This window comes from Mobula birostris, chromosome 8 (genome assembly GCF_030028105.1).
Source record: "Mobula birostris isolate sMobBir1 chromosome 8, sMobBir1.hap1, whole genome shotgun sequence".
Lineage (NCBI taxonomy): Eukaryota > Metazoa > Chordata > Chondrichthyes > Myliobatiformes > Myliobatidae > Mobula > Mobula birostris.
Window position 1 is genome coordinate 119135432 of NC_092377.1, and position 24771 is coordinate 119160202.

Below are 24771 nucleotides of genomic sequence, written 5' to 3' on the forward strand. Positions count from 1 at the left end.
TGCAATCATCCCCCGGCGTACCATATGCAGAGCCCAGCCACCGGCACTGAGTAAAGCAATCCTCAGCAGGACCGGCAGCTTCTCTGCAGCACTACATGCCGCAGTATGCGTGCAGCCGCGCCGCTGGCACACCCTTGGAGGACAGGAACGACACTGATCTTTCCCCCATTCATTCGCAATGGCTGCGACTTGGCTCCTGACCTTCAGAAGCACATGGGTCCGCTGCTCAACCTACCTTGGAAAGAGGCCCTTCTGACGGGCGGATCGGACAGCCAATAGGCGTCGCTGGTCGCGGGCAACTACCCAATGGCTAGAAACGGGTGGGCCAAGCGGCAACGCACAAGTTAGGGCGCCGGGGTGAAGGTGGGGGGTAAGCGTCAGACGAGCAAACCTCTGCCTGTGATTGACACCGGAATTAGACCAGTGGAAGGGCGACGTGATGACGTCAGTGGAGGGTAGTGGCCAATGGGAGGAGAAGAAGGCCAAGACGTGGGGCGGGAGAACGGCGCCCCGGAGCTTGGTGGCGCTGCGTGCCTTGCCGTGGATCTCTGCCGGTTGGCCGCCGGGAGCGGCGGTGTGGGATTGGCGAGACCTAGTTAGTCGCGAGTTAAATCTCTGGGTACTGGGCGGTTAACTGCTTCCCCGAGCATGGGCAACGTGTTTGCGGCTGGCTCACCCGTGCCCAGCGCCGGCTTCTCAGTGCCGCCAGGGTTCGCCGTGCCGCCGGTATCGGGCCCGGAGCAGCAGCGGGCGGCGGCGGCAGGGATCGGGCCTGGGACCGGTAACGGGAACGGAGCCGGCGGTGTCGGCGGGCTCCCGAACCCCGGCACCTTCGAGGAGTGTCACCGCAAGTGCAAAGGTAGAAATGTGCCCCTCCGGTCGCTCTGCACAGGGCCATCGCATTCTGACCCCCTCTGCCTAATGACCTGTCTCCTCCTCATTTACCCCAGTGTCCCCTCATTTCTTCCTCCCTCTCCTCTTAACCACTATCATTTCCTGTCCCTCCCTCCTGCCCTGCATTTCTAACCCTCGTCCCGTTGCCTCTTATTTCTGTGCTCAGGTGGTGATGTAGGCAGGAGCTTTTCCTCACGGATGGAGTCTGCGACCAGGGTCCCGGTCTCAGAATGACGGGTTGGATGTTCCTTCAGCTAGAGAGGCAGGGATCCTGGAGATTCTCTACCCGTACGCACTCCCACGCCAATCTCCCTGTGTCCAAGAGGGTCTTCCTAATATTGAGAGGGTAGATGGCTCTGGGAGAGGAGATCAGCTGTTATGATGGGGAAAGGGAGAGCATGGAAGAGAACCCGAATGGCCTCGTGGAGGATTAAATGTGGATAAATGTATAACACTTATATTGTCGCTGTGTAACACCAAGGTGCAGTAAGAACCTCCTGCTGGTCTTTCACTGTTAACCCCAGGGTACGGTACTGGTGGGGACAGATCTGTCACTGTATAATAACAGGGTTCAGTACTGGTGGGGATGGGCCTTTCACTGTATAACACTGGGGTACAGTACCAGTGGGGATGTGTCTGTCACTGTATAACACGAATACAGTACTGGTGGGGATGGCTCTGTCACTGTATAACACCGTGGTACAGTACCAGTGGGTACGGATCTGTCACTGTGTAACAAGAATACAGTAATGGGGACAGGTCTGTCACTGTACAACGCCAGGATACAATACCTGTGGGCTGGGTCTGTCTAGCACAGGCGTACAGTACCGGTGGGTACGTGTCTGTCAGTCTGTAACACCAGGGTGCAGTACAAGTGGGGATGGGTCTGTTACTGTGTAACACCGGGGTACAGTACTGGTGGGGATGGGTCTGTCACTCTCTAACACCAGGATACAGTACCGGTGGGGACGGGTCTGTCACTGTATAACCAGGGTGCAGTACCAGTAGGGATGGGTTCTTCACTGTATAATACGAACATAGTATTGGTGGGGATGGGTTTGTCACTCTCTAACACCAGGGTGCAGTACCGGTGGGGACAGGTCTGTCACTGTGTAACACCAGGGTGCAGAACAAGTAGGGATGGGTCTGTCACTGTAAAACCAGGGTACAGTATGGGTGGGGACGGGTCTGTCACTCTGTAACACCATGGTACAGTACCAGTGGTTTTGTGTCTGTCACTGTATAACACCAGGGTACAGTACCAGTGGGGACGGGTCTGTCACTATAACACAGGTATAGTATGGGTGGAGATGGGCCTGTCAGTCTGTAACACTGGGGTACAGTATGGGTGGGGACAGGTCTGTTACTCTCTAACACTGGGGTACAGTACAGGTGGGGACAGGTCTGTCACTGTGTAACACGGGTACAGTACAGGTGGGGATGGGTCTGTCACTGTAAAACCAGGGTACAGTATGGGTGGGGATGGGTCTGTCACTCTGTAACACCAGGGTACAGTACCAGTGGGGATGTGTCTGTCACTGTATAACACCAGGGTACAGTACCAGTGGGGATGGGTCTGTCACTGTATAACACCAGGGTACAGTATGGGTGGGGACGTGTCTGTCACTAACACCAGGGTACAGTACAGGTGGGGATAGGTCTGTCACTGTGTAACACTGGGGTACAGTACGGGTGAGGATGGGTCTGTCACTGTATAACATGGGTATAGTATGGGTGGGGACGGGTCTATCACTGTGTAACACTAGGGTACAGTGGTGGGGATGGGTCTGTCACTGTGTAACATCAGGCTACAGTACCGGTGGGGACGGGTCTGTCACTGTATAACACCAGGGTACAGTACCGGTGCGGATTGAGCATATTCTGATCTCTCTTCCTCCTCGCAGAGCTCTTCCCGATCCAGATGGAGGGAGTGAAGCTCATCGTCAACAAGGGACTGAGTAACCATTTCCAGGTGGGTTATGGCAGCTCAGGGTGCCACCAGCTATCTGACACATTTAGGTGGTATCCCTGTGTGCAGTGCTTTTACCCTGACCACCTCACCCACTCCGTCCCCACCACCCCTGCACTGTGACGCCTTTCGTACCCCTGTGGGTGTTGGCTATGCAGTGGGAAGAGGCTCTCCCAGATCCCAGAGACCCAGGTTCGATCCCCACCTTTGCCACTCTTTGGTGTTTGCATGTTCTCCCTGTGATCCCATAGGTTTTCCCTGGGGTGCTCCGGTTCCTTCCCATGTCTCAGTTACATATGGGATCGGCAGGTGAGGGGTGGGTGGGAAATGTGAGCAAGAATGGGATGAGTGGGTGGTGGTCAGCACGGACTCGGTGGGCCGATTAGCCTGTATGGCAGTGTAGGAGTTGCTGTTGGATCTTTTAAAATAGTCCTGCGATTGGACTGGGGTTAAATTGTTGGGTTGCTGGGTGATGGCTGGCTGTACCATGCTGCCTCTCCAGGTTAACAGATACATGAATCAGTCTTGTCCTGTGTGTTGTTGCCTAATGTTACTCTTCCTTCCACCTTCCTCCCATTCCACAGGTCAATCACACCGTCTCTCTCAGCACAACGGCAGAGTCCAGCTATCATTTCGGAGCCACGTACGTCGGCACCAAACAGATTAGTCCAACTGAGGTAAGATTCTCACGCACTTCATGTTGTGAAGGCCAGGAGAGAGCAGGAAACTCAATGCGTCGGGTGTGTGGAGAGGGGCTGGCAAGTGGTGTACACAGTGTGGGTAAGGATCTAATCCCGGGGGCCGGGGGTGGGGGGGCATTATATATGGAATAACAGATCCCTGGGAGTGGGTTGCAGGTGGGAATCTACTGAGCTGTGTTCTATTCATTGTATCTGTGTTCCAAATGTGTAACTGTGTTGTGCCATGTTACAGGCATTTCCAGTGTTGGTTGGGGACATGGACAACACGGGCAGCCTCAATGCACAGGTGATTCATCAGGTCACCAACAGAGTCCGCTCCAAAATGGTGCTGCAGGTGAGTGACCGGCGGACTGGCATTCTGGATGTGGGTCACTTTGGGAGGCGCTCCACACCAGCTTCATTCTGTGTCCAACCCTTCGACCACAGCCCCCAGTTTGTGCTGGGTAGTATCTTATTTATAATGAACACTGTCCAGAAGTCGATCAGCAGTGGGAGAGTCTACAAATCCACTGGGGAATTCCAAGACGCAATGTTTACGAGTCCACCAGAGGCTGTGTGGGTGGGTAGAAGGGTCTTGTTTACCTGATGTGCACACTGCATATGCTTCATCTGCAGGCATGGGCCTAACCTGTAGACCATCAGACATAGATGCAGAATTAGGCCATTCAGCCCATCAAGTGTGCTCCACCATTCCATCATGGCTTATCGCAGATCCTACTCAACCACAAACACCTGTTTTCTCACCGTAATCTCTGATGCCCTGACTGATCAGGAAACTATCAATTTTCACTTTCAATATAGCTTCGTACTTGGCTTCCACAGCTGCAGAGCATTCCACAGATTCGCTACTCTCTGGCTGTAAATTTCCTCCTTACCTCTGTTCTAAAGGGCTGCCTCTCAATTTTGAAGTTGTACCCTCTACATCTGGACACCCCACCATGGGAAACATCCCCTCCACATCCACCTTATCTAGGCCTTACAATATTCAGTAGATTTCAATGAGATCTCTCTGCTTTCTTCTAAATTCTAGTGAGTACAGGCCCAAAGCTGCCAAACTTTGCTCATATGTTAACCCCTTTGTCCCCAGAATCATCCTTGTGAACCTCCTCTGAACTCTCTCCAACGACAACACATCCTTTCTGAGATACGGGGCCCAAAACTGCTGACGGTGCTCCAAACGTGGCCTGAAAAAGCTTCAGCATTATCTCCTTGTTTCTATATTCTATTCCCCTTGAAATAAATGTCAACATTGCATTTGCCTACTTTACCACAGAGTCAACCTGTAAAATAACCTTCTGGGAGCTTACTACTAGGACTGTCAGGTCCCTCTGTACCTCTAATGTTTCAACGTTTTTCTCATTTAGATAATAGTCTGCACTATTGTTCCTTTTACCAAACTGCGTTATCATACATTTCCCAACACTGTATTGCACTTGCCACTTTTTTACCTATTCTTTCAATTTGCCTATGTCCTACTTAAATCCCATTGCTTTCTCAGCACTACCTACCCCTCCGCCTAACTTTGTATCACCCGCAAACTTTTCCACAAAGCCATCAATTCCATTATCTAATTCATTGACACACTATGTGAAAAGTAATGGTCCCAATACTGACCCCGAGGAACACCACTAGTCACTAGCAACCAACCAGAAAAAAAAACCGTTTATTCCCACCTGTCAGCCATTCCTCTATCCATGGCAGTATCTTTCCTGTAATGCCATGGGATTTTATCTTGTTAAGCAGCCTCGTGTGTGACACCTTACCAAATGCCTTCTGAAAATCCAAGTAAAGGACATCCCTGCCTCTCCTTTGTCCAATTTCCTTGTTACTTGCTCGAAGAACTCTAACAGATTTGTCAGACAAAATTTCCCTTACAGAAACCTTTACAGCCCTGAGGGGCACCTGTGTTGAGGATCAGAGGGGCGGAAGTGAGGGAGCCCACTCTTACCACCTGCCAGCGATCTGACAGGAAGTCCAGGATCCAGCTGCACAAGGCAGGGTGAAGGCTGAGGTCTCTGAGTTTCTGGTTGAGCCTGTGGTGTTGAATGCTGAACTGTAGTCCAAGAACAGCATTCTCACATAAGCATCCTACTCCAGATGTGTAAGGACAGCATGTAGAGCAGTGGCTATTGCGTCATCTGTCAATCGGTTGGGTACGCGAATTGTAGGGGGTCCAGTTTGGGTGGTAGCATGCTGCAGATGTAGTCCTCGACCAGCGCCTCAAAGTATTTGCTTGTTATTGAGGTGAGTGCAACAGGATGCCAGTTGTTCAGATATGTTACCTTGGTCTTTTTGGGTATAGGAACAGTAGTTTTCTGAACTAACTCTGGTTGGACGTAATGGGAGATGGCATAACAAACCTCAAAGGAAATTTAATATCAATTACATATGTCACCATATACTACCCTGTAATGTACTTTCTTGCACACATTTACAGAAAGACCATAAGGCATAGGAGCAGAATTAGGCCGTTCAGCCATTCCAGTCACCGTATCCTTTGACGCCCCAAACAATCAGGAAACTATCAACTTCCACTTCAGATATACCCATGGACTTGTCCTCCATCGCAATCTGTGGCAGAGCATTCTACAGATTCACTACTCTGGTTAAAAAAAGTTCCTGTTCTAAAGGGTTGCCCCTCAATTTTAAAGCAGTGCCCTCTATTTCTAGATACTCCCACCATAGAAAATATCCTCTCCATATCCCCCCTATCTACTCCTTTCAATACCTGGCAGGTTTCAATGAGATTCCCCCCCCCCCCACATTTTTCTAGATTCCAGTGAGTACAGGCCCAAAGCTGCCAAACGCTCCTCATATGTTAACCTCTTCGTTCCGGGAATCATCCTCGTGAACCACTTCTGGACTCTCTCCAATGACAGCACACCCCTTCTGAAATATGAAGCCCAAAACTGTTGACAATACTCCAAGTGCGGCTTGACCAGTGTCTTATAAAGCCTCAGCGTTATCGCCTTGCTTTTATATTAGAAAACCTACAGCACAATACATGCCCTTTGGCCCACAAAGCTGTGCCGAACATGTATTTACCTGAGAAATTACTGAGGGTTACCCATAGCCCTCTATTTTTCTAAGCTCCATATACCTATCCAGGAGTCTCTAAAAAGATCCTATCGTATCCACCACCACCACTGTCACCGCCAGCCCATTCCACGCACTCAGCACTCTCTGTGTTTAAAAAAAAAACTCACCCTGACATCTCCTCTGTACCTACTTCCAAGCACCTTAAAACTGTGCCCTCTGGTATTAGCCATTTCAGCCCTGGGAAAAAGCTCTCACTATCCACACGATCAATGCCTCTCGTCATCTTATACACCTCCATCAGGTCACCTCTCATCTTCTGTCGCTCCAAGGAGAAAAGGCTGAGTTCACTTAATCTGTTCTCATCAGGCATGCTCCCCAATCCAGGCAACATCCTTGTAAATCTCCTCTGACCCATTTCTATGGTTTCCACATCCTTCCTGTAGTGAGGTGACCAAAACTGAGCGCAGTACTCCAAGCGGGGTCTGATCAGTGCCCCATATAGCTGCAACATTACCTCTCAGCTCTTAAACTCAGTCCCACAATTGATGAAGGCCAATACACCGTATGCCTTCTTAACCACAGAGTCAACCTGTGCAGCAGCTTTGAGTGTCCTATGGACTCAGACCCCAAGATCCCTCTGATCCTCCACACTCCCAAAGGTCTTACAGTTAATACTATATTCTGCCATCATATTTGACCTACCAAAATGAACCACCTCACACTTACCTGGGTTGAACTCCATCTGCCATTTCTCAGCCCAGTTTTGCATCCTATCAATATCCCACTGTAACTCTGACATCCCTTCACACTATCCACAACACCCCCAACCTTTGTGTCATCAGCAAATTTACTAACCCATCCCTCCACTTCCTCATCCAGGTCATTTATAAACATCATGAAGAGTAGGGGTCCCAAAACCCTGAGACATGCCACTAGTCACCGACCTCCATACATAATATGACCCGTCTACAACCACTCTTTGCCTTCTGTGGGCAAGCCAGTCCTGGATCCACATAGCAAGGTCCCCTTGGATCCCATGCTTCCTTACTTTCTCAATAAGCCTTGCATGGGGTACCTTATCAAATGCCTTGCTGAAATCCATATACATTACATCTACTGCTCTACCTTCATCAATGTGTTTAGTCACATCCTCAAAAAATTCCATACACACTTTTCCATTGTCACACTTGATAGGTCCTATTCTCACATGTCTCATCTTCTTGCTCTTTACATACTTGTAGAATGCCGTGAGGTTTCCTTCATCCTGTCCGCCCGCGTTGGCCTTCTCATAGCCCCCTCTGGCTCTCCTAATTTCATTCTTAAGCTTTTCCTGCTTGCCTTATAATCTTCTAGGTATCTATCATTGCCTAGTTTTTTAAACCTTTCGTTCTCTTCTTTTCTTCTTTACTAGATTTACAAAAGCCTTTGTACACTACGGTTCCTGTACCCTACCGTCCTTTTCCTGTCTTATTAGAACGTATCTACGCAGAACTCCACAGAAATATCCCCTGAACATTTGCCACATTTCTTCCTTACGTTCCCCTGAGATCATCTGTTTCCAATTTATGCTTCCAAGTTCCTGCCTGATAGCCTCATATTTCCCCTTGCTCCAATTAAACACTTTCCTAACTTGTCTGTTCCTATCCCTCTCCAATACAGTGGTAAAGGAGACGGAATTGTGATCACTATCTCCAAAATGCTCTCCCACTGACAGATCTGACACCTGACCAGGTTAATTTCCCAATACCAGATCAAGTACAACCTCTCCTCTTGTGGGCTTATCTACATATTGTATCAAGACACCTTCCAACACTTGTGTTGGGCACGTGGCCAAGTGGTTAAGGCATTCGTCTAGTGATCTGAAGGTCGCTAGTTCAGCTGTGGAAGCGTCTTTGTGTTCTTGAGCAAGGCACTTAACCACACATTGCTCTAGTATCTGTGTGAGGAGTGGCGCACCACACAGATTTCCAATCTGCGCTTTGTGAGGCATGAAAATGCCCGACACAGGCTTCATGGTCTAAGTCGACGTTTCCCTCCTCTCACCTTCTTGAACACACCTAACAAACTCCACCCTATCTAAGCCCCTTGCTCTATGGAGATGCCATTGAAAAACACCCAGTAGAGTTATTGACCCCTTCCTGTTCCTAACTTCCACCCACAGAGACTCCATAGACAATCCCTCCATGACTTCTTCCTTTTCTGCAGCCGTGACACTATCTCTGATCAACAGTGCCATGCCCCCACCTCTTTTGCCTCCCTCCCTGTCCTTTCTGAAACATCTAAAGCCTGGCACTTGAAGTAGCCATTCCTGCCCCTGAACCATCCAAGTCTCTGTAATGGCCACAACATCATAGCTCCAAGTACTGATCCACGCTCTAAGCTCATCCGCTTTGTTCATAATACTCCGTTCATCCCAAACCATTGGTCTGAGTGCGTCCCTTCTCTATTACCTGCCTGTCCTCCCTCTCGCACTATGTCCAAGCTTTCTCTATTTGTGAGCCAATAGCCCATTCCTCCATCTCTTCAGTTTGGTTCCCACCCCCCAGCAATTCTAGTTTAAAATTTCCCCACGTAAACACGAGGAATTCTGCAGATGCTGGAAATTCAAGCAACACACATCAAAGTTGCTGGTGAACGCAGCAGGCCAGGCAGCATCTCTAGGAAGAGGTACATTCGACGTTTCGGGCCGAGACCCTTCGTCCAGTCCTTACGGAGAGTCTCAGCCCGAAACGTCGACTGTACCTCTTCCTAGAGATGCTGCCTGGCCTGCTGCATTCACCAGCAACTTTGATATGTGTTGCTTAAAATTTCCCCAATAACCTTTGCGAACTTCCCCGCCAGGGTATTGGTCCTTCTCGGATTCAAGTGCAACCCGTCCTTTCTGTACAGGTCACACCTGCCCCAAAAACGGTTCCAATGATCCAGGAATCTGAATCCCTGTCCTTTGCTCCAATCCCTCAGCCACGCATTTATCCTCCACCTCATTCTATTCCTATACTCACTGTTGTGTGGCACAGGCAGTAATCCTGAGATTACTACCTTTGTGGTGCTGCTTCTTCCATCCTAACTCCCTGTAGTTTGTTTTCAGAACCTCCTCCCTTTTCCTACCTATGTCGTTGGTACCACAACCTCTGGCTGTTCTCCTTCCCACTTCAGGATATCGTGGACGCAATCAGAAACATCCCGGACCCTGGCACCTCGGAGGCAAACTACCGTCCGTGTTTCTTTCCTGTGTCCACAGAATCGCCTGTCTGACCCCTAACTATAGAGTCCCCTATCACTGCTGCCATCCTCTTCCTTTCCCTACCCTTCTGAGCCACAGGGCCGGACTCTGTGCCAGAGGTGTGACCATTGTTGCTTCCCCCAGGTAGGCCGGCTCTCCCAACAGTACTCAAACAGGAATACTTATTGTTAAGGGGTACAGCCGCTGGGGTACTCTCTAGTCTGCCTCTTGCCCTTCCCTGTCCTGACTGTTACCCACTTATCTGTCTCCCGAGGCCCCGGTATGACTACTTGCCTGTAGCTCCTATCTATCACCTCCTCACTCTCCCTGACCAGAAATTCCCATTGAAATAAATGACAACATTGCATTTCCCTTCTTTACCACAAATTCAACCTGTAAATTAACTTGCTGGGAGTCTTGCACAAGTGCTCCTAAGTCCCTCTCCACGCTGACGTTTGAACCTTCTCCCTATTTGGATAATAGTCCACACTATTGTTCATTTTACCAAAATGCATTATTGTACAATTTTGCCCGTTTTTCCAATTTTCCTCAGCACTACCTAACCCTTCACCATCTTCATAATCACCTGCAAACTGCCACAAAACCATCAATTTCATTATCTGAATCACTGACAAACAATGTGAAAAGTAGTGATTCCAATATTGACCCCCGACGAACACCACTAGTCACTGGCAGCCAACCAGAAAATGCCCCCTTTATTCTCAATCACTACCTCCAGCCTGTCAGCCGTTCCTCTGTCCATGCCAGTATCTTTCCTGTAATGCCATGGGATTTTATCTTGTTAAGCAAACAGCCTTGTATGTGGCACGTTATCAAATGCCTTCTGAAAATCCAAGTAAATGACATCCATTACCTCTCCTTTGTCCAACCTGCTTGTTACTTCCTCAAAGAATTCTAGCAGATTTGTCAGGTACAAACAGAAACCATGCTGACTTTGACATATTTTATCGGTAGTCTTCAAGTACCCCGAAACCTCATAATTAATTATGGACTCCCAACACTTCGCCAACCACTGAGGTTTGGCTAACTGACCTATAATTTCCTTTCTTTTGCCTTCCTCCCCTCTTTTAAAAAGTGGAGTGACATTTGCAATTTTTTAGTCCTCCGGGACCATGCCAGAATCAAGTGGATTCTTGAAAGATTAAGACCAATGCATCTGTCATCTCTTCAGTGACCACTCTCAGGTCTCTGGGATGTAGCCCATCTGGCCCAGGTAACCTATCACCCTTAGATCTTTCAGTTTGCCTACCACTTTTTCCTTTGTAATAGCAATGGCACTCACTCCTGCTCCCTGACGCTCACGGACCTCTGGCACACTGATGCTGTCTTCCACAGTGTTGACCAATGCAAAGTACTTATTAAGTTCATCTGCCATTTTCTTTTTGTCCCTCATTGCTACCTCACCAGCATCAGTTTCCAGTGGTTCAATATCAACTCTCACCTCCCTTTTACTCATTATATAACTGAAAAATCTTTTGGTATCCTGTTTTATATTATTGGTTATTTTGCCTTCATATTTTGTCTTTTCCCTTCTTATAGCTTTTTTAGTGGCCTTTTTTTTTTTAAAAGCTTCCCAATCATCCAACTTCCCACTCACTTTTTACTACCTTATATGCCCTGACCTTGGCTTTTACGCAGACGTTAATTTCCCTTGTCAGCCATGGTTGCCTACCCCTGCCATTTGAGAAATTCTTCTTTGGGACATATCTATCCTGTGCCCTGTTAACTATTCCCGGAAACTTCAGCCCCCTCTGCTCTGCCGTCATTCCCCACAGTGTCTCCCTCCAATCCATCTGGGCAAGCTCCTCTCTCAAGCCTCTGTAATTCCCTTTATTCCATCGCGATACTGATACATATGACTTATGTTTATAGAAACATAGAACACCTGCAGCACAATACAGGCCCTTCGGCCCACAAAACTGTGCTGAACATGTTCTTACCTTAAAAATTACCTCGGGTTACCTATAGCCCTCTATTTTTCTGAGCTCCATGTACCTGTCCAGGAGTCTCTTAAAAGACCCTATCGTATCTGCCTATCACCGCCAGCCCATTCCACGCACTCACCACTCTCTGCGTTAATAAAAAAAAACTTACCCCTGACATCTCCTCTGTACCTACTTCCAAGCACCTTAAAACTGTGCCCTCTCGTGTTAGCCTTTTCAGCCCTGGGAAAAAGCCTCTGACTATCCACACAATCAATGCCTCTCATCTTATACACCTCTATCACAGTGGTCCCCAACCTCCGGGCCGCGGACCGATACACTGCCGTGAAGAATCCAGTGGTGCAGCGGTAGTCGGAACGCACCCAGCACACCTTTAAGAAAAAAGCCGAAATAAACAAGCTAATTAATTAGTTGCTGCCTGGCATGTCTGATCTGGGCCAACATTTACATGCCGGGTGGCACCTAATTAATAAGCTGCTTTATTTTGGCTTTTTTCTTAAAGGTGTGCTGGGTGCGTTCCAACTACTGCTGCACCACTTCATTCTTCGCGGCAATGTATTGGTCCGCGCCCCGGAGGTTGGGAACCACTGCTCTATCAGGTCACCTCTCATCCCCCGTCGCTCCAAGGAGAAAAGGCTGAGTTCACTCAACCTATTCTCATAAGGCATGCTCTCCAATCCAGGCAACGTCCTTGTAAATCTCCTCTGCACCCTTCCTATGGTTTCCACATCCTTCCTGTAGTGAGGCGACCAGAACTGAGCTCAGTACTCCAAGTGGGATCTGACCAGGGCCTTACATACGGTTGGAGTCAGAAGTTTACATGTACCTCAGTCAAATACATTTAAAGTCAGTTTTTCACAATTTCTGACATTTAATCCTAGAAAACATTCTGTCTTAGGCCAATTAGGATCACTACTTTATTTTAAGAATATGAAATATCAGAATAATAGTAGAGAGAATGATTTATTTCAGCTTTTATTTCTTTCATCAGTTTCCCTGTGGGTCAGAAGTTTACATACACTTTGTTAGTATTTGGTAGCATTGCCTTTAAATTGCTTAACTTGGGTCAAACGTTTTGGGTAGCCTTCCACAAGCTTCTCACAGTAAGTTGCTGGAATTTTGTTCCATTCCTCCAGACAGAACTGGTGTAACTGAGTCAGGTTTGTAGGCCTCTTTGCTCGCACACGCTTTTTCAGTTCTGCCCACAAATTTTTTTATTGGATTGAAGTCAGGGCTTTGCAATGGCCACTCCAATACCTTGACTTTGTTGTCCTTAAGCAATTTTCCCACAACTTTGGAGGTATGATTGGGGTCATTGTCCATTTGGAAGACCCATTTGCGACCGAGCTTTAACTTCCTGGCTGATGTCTTGAGATGTTGCTTCAATACATCCACATAATTTTCCTTCCTCATGATGCCATCTATTTTGTGAAGTGCACCAGTCCCTCCTGCAGCAAAGCACCCCCACAACATGATGCTGCCACCCCCATGCTTCACGGTTGGGATGGTGTTCTTCGGCTTGCAAGCCTCACCCTTTTTCCTCCAAACACAACGATGGTCATTATGGCCAAACAGTTCAATTTTTGTTTCGTCACACCAGACGACATTTCTCCAAAAAGTAAGATCTTTGTCCCCATGTGCACTTGCAAACTGTAATCTGGCTTTTTTTTTATGGCAGTTTTGGAGCAGTGGCTTCTTCCTTGCTGAGCAGCCTTTCAGGTTATGTCGATGTAGGACTCGTTTTACTGTGGATATAGATACTTGTCCACCTGTTTCCTCCAGCATCTTCACAAGCTCCTTTGTAAACTTCTGACCCAATGGGAAAGTGATGAAAGAAATAAAAGCTGAAATAAATCATTCTTTCGACTATTATTCTGACATTTCACATTCTTAGATAAAGTAGTGATCCTAAGTGACCTAAGACAGGGAATGTTTTCTAGGATTAAATGTCAGGAATTGTGAAAAACTGAATTTAAATGTATTTGGCTAAGGTGTATGTAAACTTCTGACTTCAACTGTAGCTGCAAAATCACCTCTCGGCTCCTAAACTCAATCAGCCGATTGATAAAAACCAATGCACTGTATGCCTTCGTAACCACAGAGTCAACCTGCGTAGCAGCTTTGGGTGTCCTATGGACTCGGACCCCAAGATCCCTCTGATCCTCCACACTGCCAAGAGTCTTACAATTAATACTATATTCTGTCATCATATTTGACCTACCAAAATGAACCACCTCCCACTTAGCTGGGTTGAACTCCATCTGCCTCTTGTCAGCCCAGTTTTGCATCCTATCAATGTCCTGCTGTAACCTCTGACAGCCCTCCACACTATCCACAACACCCCCAACCTTTCTGTCATCAGCAAATTTACTAACCCATCCCTCCACTTCCTCATCCAGGTCATTTATAAAAATCACAAAGAGTACGGGTCCAGAACAGATCCCTGAGGCACACCACTGGTCACCGACCTCCATGCAGAATATGACCCGTCTGCAACCACTTTTTGCCTTCTGTGGACAAGCCAGTTCTGGATCCACAAAGCAAGGTCTCGTTTGGATCCCATGCCCCCTTACTTTCTCAATAAGCCTTGCATGGGGTACCTTGTCAAATTCCTTGCTGAAATCTGTATACACTACATCTACTGCTCTACCTTCATCAATGTGTTTAGTCACATCCTCAAAAATATTCAATCAGGCTCGTAAGGCACGATCTGCCTTTGACAAAGCCATGCTGACTATTTCTAATCATATTAGCCTCTCCAAATATTCATAAATCCTGCCTCTCAAGATCTTCTCCATCAACTTACCAACCACTCAAGCAAGATTCACTGTATATAATTTTCTGGGCTGTCTTTACTCCCTTTCTTGAATAAGGGAACAACATCTGCAACCCTCCAATCCTCCAGAACCTCTCCCATCCCCATTGATGATGCAAAGATCATCACCAGAGGCTCAGCAATCTTCACCCTCACCTCCCACAGTAGCCGGGTACATCTCATCCAGTCCTGGTGACTTATCCAACTTGATAGTTTCCAAAAGCTCCAGCCTAATGGAGCTCTTCCTTCATGCCTAAATGCTCAATCTTTTCAGTCCACTGCAAGTCATCTCTACAATCGCCAAGATCCTTTTCCGTAGTGAATACTGAAGCAAAGTATTCTGCTATCTCCTCTGGTTCTTTATACACTTTTCCACTGTCACATTTGATTGGTCCTATTTTCTCACGTCCTATCCTCTTGCTCTTCACATACTTGTAGGAAGCCTTGGGGTTCTCATTAATCCTGTCCGCCAAGACCTTCTCATGGCCCCTTCTGGCTCTCCCTAATTTCATTCTTAAGCTCCTTCCTGCTAGCCTTATAACTTCTAGATTTCTATCATTACCTAGTTTTTGGAACCTTTCGTAAACTCTTTTCTCCTAGACCAGATTTACAACAGCCTTTGTACACCATGGTTCCTGTACCCTACCATCCTTTTCCTGTCTCATTGGAACATACCTATGCAGAACTCCACGCAAATATTCCCTGAACGTTTGCCACATTCCTTCCGTATGTTTCCCTGAGAACATCTATTTTCAATTTATGCTTCCAAGTTCCCTCCTGATAGCCCGTTACTCTAATTATACACTTCCCTAACTTGTCTATTCCTATCCCTCTCCAGGACTATGGTGAAGGAGATAGAATTGTGATCACTATCTCCAGAATGTTCTCCCACTGAGAGACCTGAGTTCTGACCAGGTTCATTTCTCAATACCAAATCAAGTACAGTCTCTCCTCTTGTAGGCTTATCTACATATTCTGTCAGGAAACCTTCCTTAACACACCTAACAAACTCCACCCCATCTAAACCCCTCACTCTAGGGACATGCCAATCGATATTTGGGAAATTAAAATCTTCCACCATAACAACCCTGTTATTATTACAACTTTCCAGAATCTGTCTCAGTATCTGCTCCTCGATGTCCCTGTTACTTTTGGGTGGTCTATAAAAAAACACCCAGTAGAGTTATTGACCCTTTTCTATTCCTAACTTCCACGCACAGAGACTCCGTAGACAATCCCTCCATGACTTTCTCCTTTTCTGCAACCGTGACACTATGTCTGATCAACAGCACCATGCCCCCACCTCTTTTGCCTCCCTCCCTGTTCTTTTCTCTGAAGCCTGGCACTCGAAGTAACCATTCCTGCCCCTGAGCCATCCAAGTCTCTGTAATGGCCACAGCATCTCAAATTGCAGTATGAATTCAATCATATTATCATCACTGCCTCCTAAAGGTTCCTTTACGTTAAGCTCCCTTATAAGATCTGGGTTATTACACAACACCCAATCTAAGTTACCCTTTTCCTGATTAGGCTGAAGTACAAGCTGCTCTGAAAAGCCATCTCATCTGCATTCAACAAATTCCCTCTCTTGTGATCTGACACCAACTTGATTTTCCCAATCCCCAATCTCCTTGCACATTGAAGTCCCCCATTGCAATTGTGTCATTACCCTTATTACATGTCCTTTCCAGCTGTCATTGCAATCTCAACCCCATATCTTGGCTACTATTAAGTGGCGTATTTATAATTTCTATAATAATTTTTTTTACCCTTGCAGTTTCTTAACTTCACCCACAAAGCTTCAACATTCTCTGACCCTATGTCATCTCTTTCAAAAGATGTAATTCCATCTCTTAACAACAGAACCACATCACTGTCTATGCCTTCTTGTCTGTCCTTTTCATACAAAGAATATCCTTTGATAATAAGCTCCCAAATATGGCCACCTTTCAGCCACGACTCAGTGACACCCACAACGTCATACTGACCAATCTCTAATTGTGCCACAACTTTGTTCACCTTATTCTGAAAGCTACGTGTATTTAAATACAGCATTCTTCGCCCTTTTGAATTTTCCCTCTGTGGTACAATTTAGCTCTGTCTGCATTTGTATCCAGTCATTGGCTTGTCTTTCCTGATATTCATGTTACACTCATCTTGTCGACCTGCTGTCCCATCCTCAGCTCTATCATCATGGTTCCCATCCCCCCCGCCATATTGGTATAATCCACTCCCAACAGCTTTAGCAAATCTGCCCACTAGAATATTGGTCTCCCTCGGATTCAACTGCAACTTAATACAGGTCACACCTGCTCCTGAAGACGTCCCAATGACCCAAAAATCTGAATGTCTGCCTCCTGCCTCAATTCTTCAGCCATGCATTTATTTGCCACCTCATTTTATTCCTATCCTCACTATCCAGTGGCACAGGCAGCAATCCCAAGATTACTACCCTTGAGGTCCTGCTTCTCAACTTCCTTCCTATCTGCCTGGATTCTGTCTTCAGGAACCTCCTCCCTTTTTCTACCTATGTTGTTGGTACCTATATGACCCACGACATCTAGCTGCTCACCCTCCCTTTTCGGGCACAGGGTGAGACTTGGTGCCAGAGGCACAGCTACTGTGCTTTCCCTGTAGGTCACCACCACCCCCCCCCCCCCCAAACAGTACTCAAAATGGAGTACTTATTGTTGAGGGGCACAGCAACGGGGTGCTCTCCACTATCTAATGTTTTCCATTCTCTCAGTCACCCATTTATCTGACTCCTGTAGCCTTGGGGTGACTACCTCCCTGTAGCTCCTGTCTATCACCTCCTCACTTTTCCTAACAAGTCATCGAGCTGCGGCTTCAGTTCCCTAACACGGTCTCTAAAGAGCTAGGTAACGATAGAGATCTAGAAGTTTATAAGGCTAGCAGGAAGGAGCTTAAGTATGAAATTTGGAGGGCCAGAAGGGGCCATGAGAAGGCCTTGGCAAGCAGGATTAAGGAAAACTCCAAGGCATTCTACAGGTATGTGAAGAGCAAGGGCAGTGGTCCCCAACCACCAGGCCGCGAGGAAACGATATTATTTGGCGGTATGAAGCGATATAAGTCAGCTGCACCTTTCCTCATTCCCTGTCACGTCCACTGTTGAACTTGAACGTGCGCAAGATCATCTGTCGGTATGAGTAAAAAACAAACGTCGCTTGAGAGTTTCTTTGGAAGAGGTGGAAGAGGACATAGAAGGCCTAACGATGATGATAATGTAGAGACTGTAAAAAAAAAAAAAAAAAGCTTCCTTCAACAGAAAATACGACGAGTCGTACATAAAATATATCTTTATTGCGACTGGTGACTGGCACGCTCCAAGCCCCCTGTGTGTGGTATATGGAGACAAGCTGTCTAATGAGGCAATGAAGCCCTCAAAACTGCTTCGGCGCCTTGAGTCCGAGCACCCTGCAATTAGAGACAAACCTGTTGAGTTTTCTGAGAGGGAAAAACGTGAGCAAGCGGGACATAAGCAAGTGCTGAGAGCAAGCACCTCCACAAATGCTGCTGCTCTGAGAACGTCGTACTTAGTGGCTATCTGTGTGACATCTTCAACCTGCTCGATGAACTCAGTTTGTTACTTCAGGGGAGAATGACAACTGTCTTCAAGTTGGCAGACAAAGTGTCTGCTTTCAAAGCCAAAGTGGAACTGTAGGGACAGAGAGTGGACAGGGGCATATTTGGCATGTTCCCAATGTTAACTGGGATTTTGGGAGAGACTGACTCTGCACCGTCTTTCTCACAGTTGGTGCGCGATCACCTAACTTTGCTGTCGGCAGAATTCGAGCGTTACTTCCCAACCACAAATGACCCAAGACGTGCAAAGGAATGGGGCCATGACCCATTTGTGAATGTTCCCAGTGAATCATCCATATCAGCACGGGAAGGAGATCAACTCCTCGAGCTCGAAAATGGCGGTGGGCTGAAAAGTATATTTGACATAACATCTCTGCCGGCATTCTGGAGCAAAGTCAAGGCTGAATATCCTGAGATAGCCACGAAAGCACTGAAAACGTTGCTTCCATTTCCAACATCATATCGCTGCGAAGCAGGGTTTTCTGCAATGAATGCAATGAAAACTAAATTGAGGAATAGACTGGACATAAGGAACCCCCTTCGAGTATCGCTGTCTCCCATCACCCCTCGATAGGACCGTCTTGTTGCAGGAAAACAAGCTCCGGTTTCCCACTGATTCGCCGATATTGGTGTGTTGCAATGATTTTATATGTTCATATGAGGAAAATATGTGCTGTGTGTTTAATATTAAATTTGTCAGATAAACCCTTTTAGAAATGAAATTGAGTATTATTAGCCACTTATAAGTGACTTGTAGTTTCTCCTATATTCCGGTCGTGATTAACGCAACCACCCCCCCACCCCCATTGGGCCGGTCCGCATGCAAAACAGGTCAGGGACCCCTGAGCAAGAGGATAAGACATGGGAGAATAGGACCAATCAGGTGTGACAGTGGAAAAGTGTGTAAGGAACCGAGAAGGTAGTGGAGGTTCTTAATGAATATTTTATTGTCGCCAAACAATTGATACTAGAGCGTACAATCATCACAGCGATATTTGATTCTGCACTTCGCGCTCCCTAGAGTACAAATCGATAGTAAATAGTAAAAATTTAAGTTATAAAGCATAAATAGAAAAAAGAAAAGGGAAAGTAAGGTAGTGCAAAAACCGAGAGGCAGGTCCGGATATTTGGAGGGTACGGCCCAGATCCGGGTCAGGATCTGTTCAGCAGTCTTATCACAGTTGGAAAGAAGCTGTTCCCAAATCTGGCCGTACGTGTCTTCAAGCTCCTGAGCCTTCTCCCAGAGGGAAGAGGGACGAAAAGTGTGTTGGCTGGGTGGGTCGTGCCCTTGATTATCCTGGCAGCACTGCTCTGACAGCGTGCGGTGTAAAGTGAGTCCAAGGACAGAAGATTGGTTTGTGTGATGTGCTGGGCTGTGTTCACGATCCTCTGCAGCTTCTTCCGGCCTTGGACAGGACAACTTCCATTCCAGGTTGTGACGCACCCTAGAAGAATGCTTTCTACGGTGCATCTATAAAAATTAGTGAGGGTTTTAGGGGACAGGCCAAGTTTCTTTAGCTTTCTCAGGAAGTAAAGGCACTGGTGGGCCTTCTTGGCAGTGGACTCTGCTTGGTTGGACCAAGTCAGGTATTTTGTGATATTGACCCTGAGGAACTTAAAGTTTTTGACCTGTTCCACTTGCGCACCACCAATGTAAATGGGGTCCTGCAATCCACTACTCCTTCTGAAGTCAACAACCAATTCCTTCGTCTTGCTGACGTTGAGGGATAGGTTATTGTCTTCGCACCATGCCACCAGGTTCTTAATTTCCTCTCTGTACTCAAACTCATCATTACCCGAGATACGGCCAACCTTGCTTTGGTATTCATTACTGAAAAGGACCTTGGCGATTGTAAGGATGACTTACAGCAGTCTGAGCATATAGACATTAAGAAAGAGGATGTGCCGGAGCTTTTGGAAAGCATCAAGTTGGACCGGATGACATGTACCCCAGGCTACTGTGGGAGGCGAGGGAGGAGATTGCTGAGCCTCTGGCAATGATCTTTGCATTATCAGTGGGAACGGGAGAGGTTCCGGAGGATTGGAGGGTTGCAGATGTTGTTCCTTTATTCAAGAAAGGGAGTAGAGATAGCCCTGGACATTATAGACCGGTGAGTCTTACTACAGTGGTTGGTAAGTTGATGGAAAAGATCTGAGAGGGAGGATTTATGAACATTTGGAGAGACATAATATGATTAGGAATTGTCAGCATGGCTTTGTCAAAGGCAGGTCGTGCCTTACAAGCCTGATTGAATCTTTTGAGGATGTGACTGAACACATTGACGAAGGTAGAGCAGTAGATGTAGTGTATGTGAATTTCAACAAGGCAACAATACCTAGCTGCTTAGAGACCGTGTTAGGGAACTGAAGCTGCAGCTCGATGACTTGTTAGGGAAAGTGAGGAGGTGATAGAAAGGAACGACAGGAAGGTACTCACCCCGAGGCTACAGGAGACAGATAAATGGGTGACTGTGAGAAGGGAAAACATTAGATAGTGGAGAGCACTCCATGCAAGGCTCATTGAGAAAGTCAGGAGGCATGGGATCCAAGGGAACATTGCTTTGTGGATCCAGAACTGGCTTGCCCACTGAAAGCAAAGAGTGGTTGTAGACGGGTCATATTCTACATGGAGGTCAGTGACCAGTGGTGTGCCTCGGGGATCTGTTCTGGGACCCCTTCTCTTTGTGATTTTTATAAATGACCTGGATGAGGAGGTGGAGGGATGGGTTAGTGAATTTGCTGGTGACATGAAGATTGGGGGTGTTGTGGATAGTGTAGAGGGCTGTCAGAGGTTACAGTGGGACATTGATAGGATGCAAAACTGGGCTGAGAAGTGGCAGGTGGAGTTCAACCCAGATAAGAGTGAGGTGGTTCACTTTGGTAGGTCAAATATGATGACAGAATACAGTATTAATGGTAAGTCTCTTGGCAGTGTGGAGGATCAGAAGGATCTTGGGGCCTGAGTCCATAGGACACTCAAAGCTGCTGCGCAGGTTGACTCTGTGGTTAAGAAAGCATACGGTGCATTGGCCTTCATCAATCATGGGATTGAGTTTAAGAGCCGAGAGGTAATGTTGCAACTATATGGGACCCTGGTCAGACCCCACTTGGAGTACTGTGCTCAGTTCTGGTCACCTCACTACAGAAAGGACGTGGAAACTATAGAAAGGGTGCAGAGGAGATTCACAAGGATGTTGCCTGGATTGGGGAGCATGTCTGACAAGAATAGATTTTCTCCTTTTCTCCTTGAAGAATGAGAGGTGACCTGGTAGAGGTGTGTAAGGTGATGTGAGGTATTGATCGTATTGATAATCAGAGACTTCTTCCCAGGGCTGAAATGGCTAACACGAGAGGGCATAGTTTTAAGGTGCTTGGAAGTAGGTATGGAGGAGATGTCAGGGGTAAGTTTTTTACGCAGAGAGTGGTGAGTGTGTGGAATGGGCTGCTGGTGGTGGAGGCAGATACGATAGGGTCTTTTAAGAGACTCCTGGACAGGTACATGGAGCTCAGAAAAATAGAGATCTCTGGGTAACGCTCGGTAATTTCTAAAGTAAGTACCTGGTTTGGCACAGCTTTGTGGGCCGAAGGGCCTGTATTGTGCTGTTGGTTTTCTATGTTTCTGTGAGCTGCATCTCGATGTACCTGGTGCAGATGTAGCCACTGGGGAGGCTGGAAGTCTGCTGGGAATCCCACATTGCCATCCAGAACATAACACTGGTGCTGAAAGCATAATGCCTTTTCAAGAGTTAAATGAGAAGTAAATTCGCCTCCTTACCTCGCCAAAGCCTTACCACTCTGATTCTGGTTGGTCCGCTAGACGGTACCTCTCTTTTATAGAGGCTGGCTTTTTCAAACTCCGCTCTGGGCCTGTGTGGGAATGCTTCTACTGCATCTGTGTTGCTGTCCACCCCCAGAGGATTCAGTAGAAGCCTTCACTGCCTGTCACCCGGACCTGTGAATGGTCACCTTGACCAGGCCTAGGAACGCAATGACTAGGAAATACTCTGGACGACCTTCTCCTCTGCACATCACATGACTGAAATCAACAGTGTGGCTTTGAAGGATGTCCAGAATTTAATTTCAGAGACCCTAATAAGGGCCTCAACATCTCAAAGCAATTGACCACAGGCCATGGAAGGAGCTTCACTCTGAATCTCACCCTGGGATTGGGTGATGGGACGGTGTGGAGAGAGCTTCACTCTGTGTCTGACCCAGGGAGTATGTGAGGGACAGTGTGATGGGAGTTTTACTCTGTTTGATCCTGGGAGTGTCTGATTGGATGGTGTGAAAGATTTACATTGGATTTGATCCCACATTTTTTTCTTCTACAGACGCAACAGTCGAAGTTCATTAACTGGCAGGTGGACTCAGAGTATCGGGGTGAGGATTACACAGCAACACTAACCCTTGGGAACCCTGATATTCTCCTTGGCTCAGGTGAGTCGCAATCTGTATTTGTTTGTCTGCCCTGGAACCTTCTGCATAGGACGCAAAATTTATCCCATCCCCACTAGTACAATACCCGGTGTTAGACAGTGACAGACCTGTACCCTGATATTACTCAGTGAGAGACCCATCCCCACTGGTACTGTACCCCAGTGTTATACAGTGACAGAATTTGCTCCACTTGTACTGTACCACTGTGTTACACAGTGACAGACCCATCCCTACCAGTACTGTACCCTGGTGTTATACAGTGACAGACCCGTCCCCACCAGTACTGTACCCTGGTGTTATACAGTGACAGACCCATCCCCACCAGTACTGTACCCTGGTGTTACACAGTGACAAACCTGTCCCCACTGGTACTGTACCCTGGTGTTACACAGTGACAGACCCATCCCCACCAGTATTGTACCCTGGTGTTACACAGTGACAGACCCGTCCCCACTGGTACTGTACCCTGGTGTTACACAGTGGCAGACCCATCCCCACCCGTACTGTACCACTGTGTTACAGAGTGACAGACCTGTCCCCACCGGTACTGTACCCTGGTGTTACACAGTGGCAGACCCGTCCCCACCCGTACTGTACCACTGTGTTACAGAGTGACAGACCCGTCCCCACCGGTACTGTACCCTGGTGTTACACAGTGACAGACCTGTCCCCACCGGTACTGTACCACTGTGTTACAGAGTGACAGACCTGTCCCCACCGGTACTGTACCACTGTGTTACAGAGTGACAGACCTGTCCCCACCGGTACTGTACCCTGGTGTTACACAGTGACAGACCTGTCCCCACCAGTACTGTACCACTGTGTTACAGAGTGACAGACCTGTCCCCACCGGTACTGTACCACTGTGTTACAGAGTGACAGACCCGTCCCCACCGGTACTGTACCCTGGTGTTACAGAGTGACAGACCTGTCCCCACCAGTACTGTACCACTGTGTTACAGAGTGACAGACCCGTCCCCACCGGTACTGTACCCTGGTGTTACAGAGTGACAGACCTGTCCCCACCAGTACTGTACCACTGTGTTACAGAGTGACAGACCTGTCCCCACCGGTACTGTACCACTGTGTTACAGAGTGACAGACCCGTCCCCACCGGTACTGTACCACTGTGTTACACAGTGACAGACCTGTCCCCACCGGTACTGTAACTGGACATCCCATCTACATGTAAGGCCCTGCGCATGCTGTCTACCTTCATTAAGCAGTGGTGTCCCTGCAGGGATCGTGGTGGCACACTTTCTGCAGAGTATTACTCCTCGCCTGGCACTCGGGGCCGAGTTAGTTTACCATCGTCGACCCGGTGAGGAAGGGGCGGTGATGTCAGTTGCCGGTCGGTACACAGGTACGTTTGGAGAGAAGGGTCAGAGAGTCCTGGGTTCGGGTTTAACTGTTTCAATGAGAGGTGAGGAAGGGGTTTCCTCTCGCTTGAATCCTCTCCGACAGTGACCATAAGACATTAAAGCAGAATTAGGCCATTTGGCCCATTGAGTTTGCTGCTCCATTCCATCATTGTTGACTTATTAACCCTCTCAATTCCATTCTCTTGCCTTCTCCCGTTACCTTTGACGCTCTGACTAATCAAGAACCTATCAACTTCTACTTTAAAAATACACAATGACTTGGGCTCCACAGCAGTGTGTGTTTCACAACCCAGTCGCTAAAGGAATACCTCATCTCTGTTCTAAAGGGATGTCCCTCTATTCTGAGGCTGTACCCCCTGGTCCCAGTTTCTCCCACTATAGGAAACATCCTCTGCCCGTCCACTCTATTAGGCCTTTTGAAATTGAATAAGTATCAGTGAGATCCCCCTCCCACCCAAGGTCTTCTAAACTCCAAGCATAGACTGAGAGCCTTCAAATGCGCCTCATGTTTTAACCCTTTCATTCTTGGAATCATTCTCGTGAACTTCCTCTGGACCATCTCCAATACTTGCACATCTTTCCTTCGATTTGGAACCCAAAACTGATCACAAGACTCCCAAATGTGATCTGGCCAATGACTTGTAAAGCTTCAGCATTACATCCTTGCTTTTATATTCTAGAGCTCTCGAAATTAATGCCAGCATTGCATTTGCCTTCCTTACCACCGACTCAACCTGCAAGTTA

General features: G+C 47.5%; 1 protein-coding gene across 1 annotated transcript in view; it reads left to right on the forward strand.

Annotated features, from left to right (window-relative positions):
• Window positions 1–496: 496 nt before the first annotated feature.
• Window positions 497–24771, forward strand: part of LOC140202293 (mitochondrial import receptor subunit TOM40 homolog) — a 28805-nt gene continuing 4530 nt past the window's right edge. The window contains exons 1-6 of the mRNA XM_072267189.1: window positions 497–859; window positions 2799–2866; window positions 3448–3540; window positions 3797–3898; window positions 22540–22645; window positions 23886–24008. Coding sequence (XP_072123290.1) covers window positions 649–859; window positions 2799–2866; window positions 3448–3540; window positions 3797–3898; window positions 22540–22645; window positions 23886–24008 — 703 coding nt within the window. The 5' untranslated portion in view covers window positions 497–648. The remainder of the gene's footprint in view (window positions 860–2798; window positions 2867–3447; window positions 3541–3796; window positions 3899–22539; window positions 22646–23885; window positions 24009–24771) is intronic.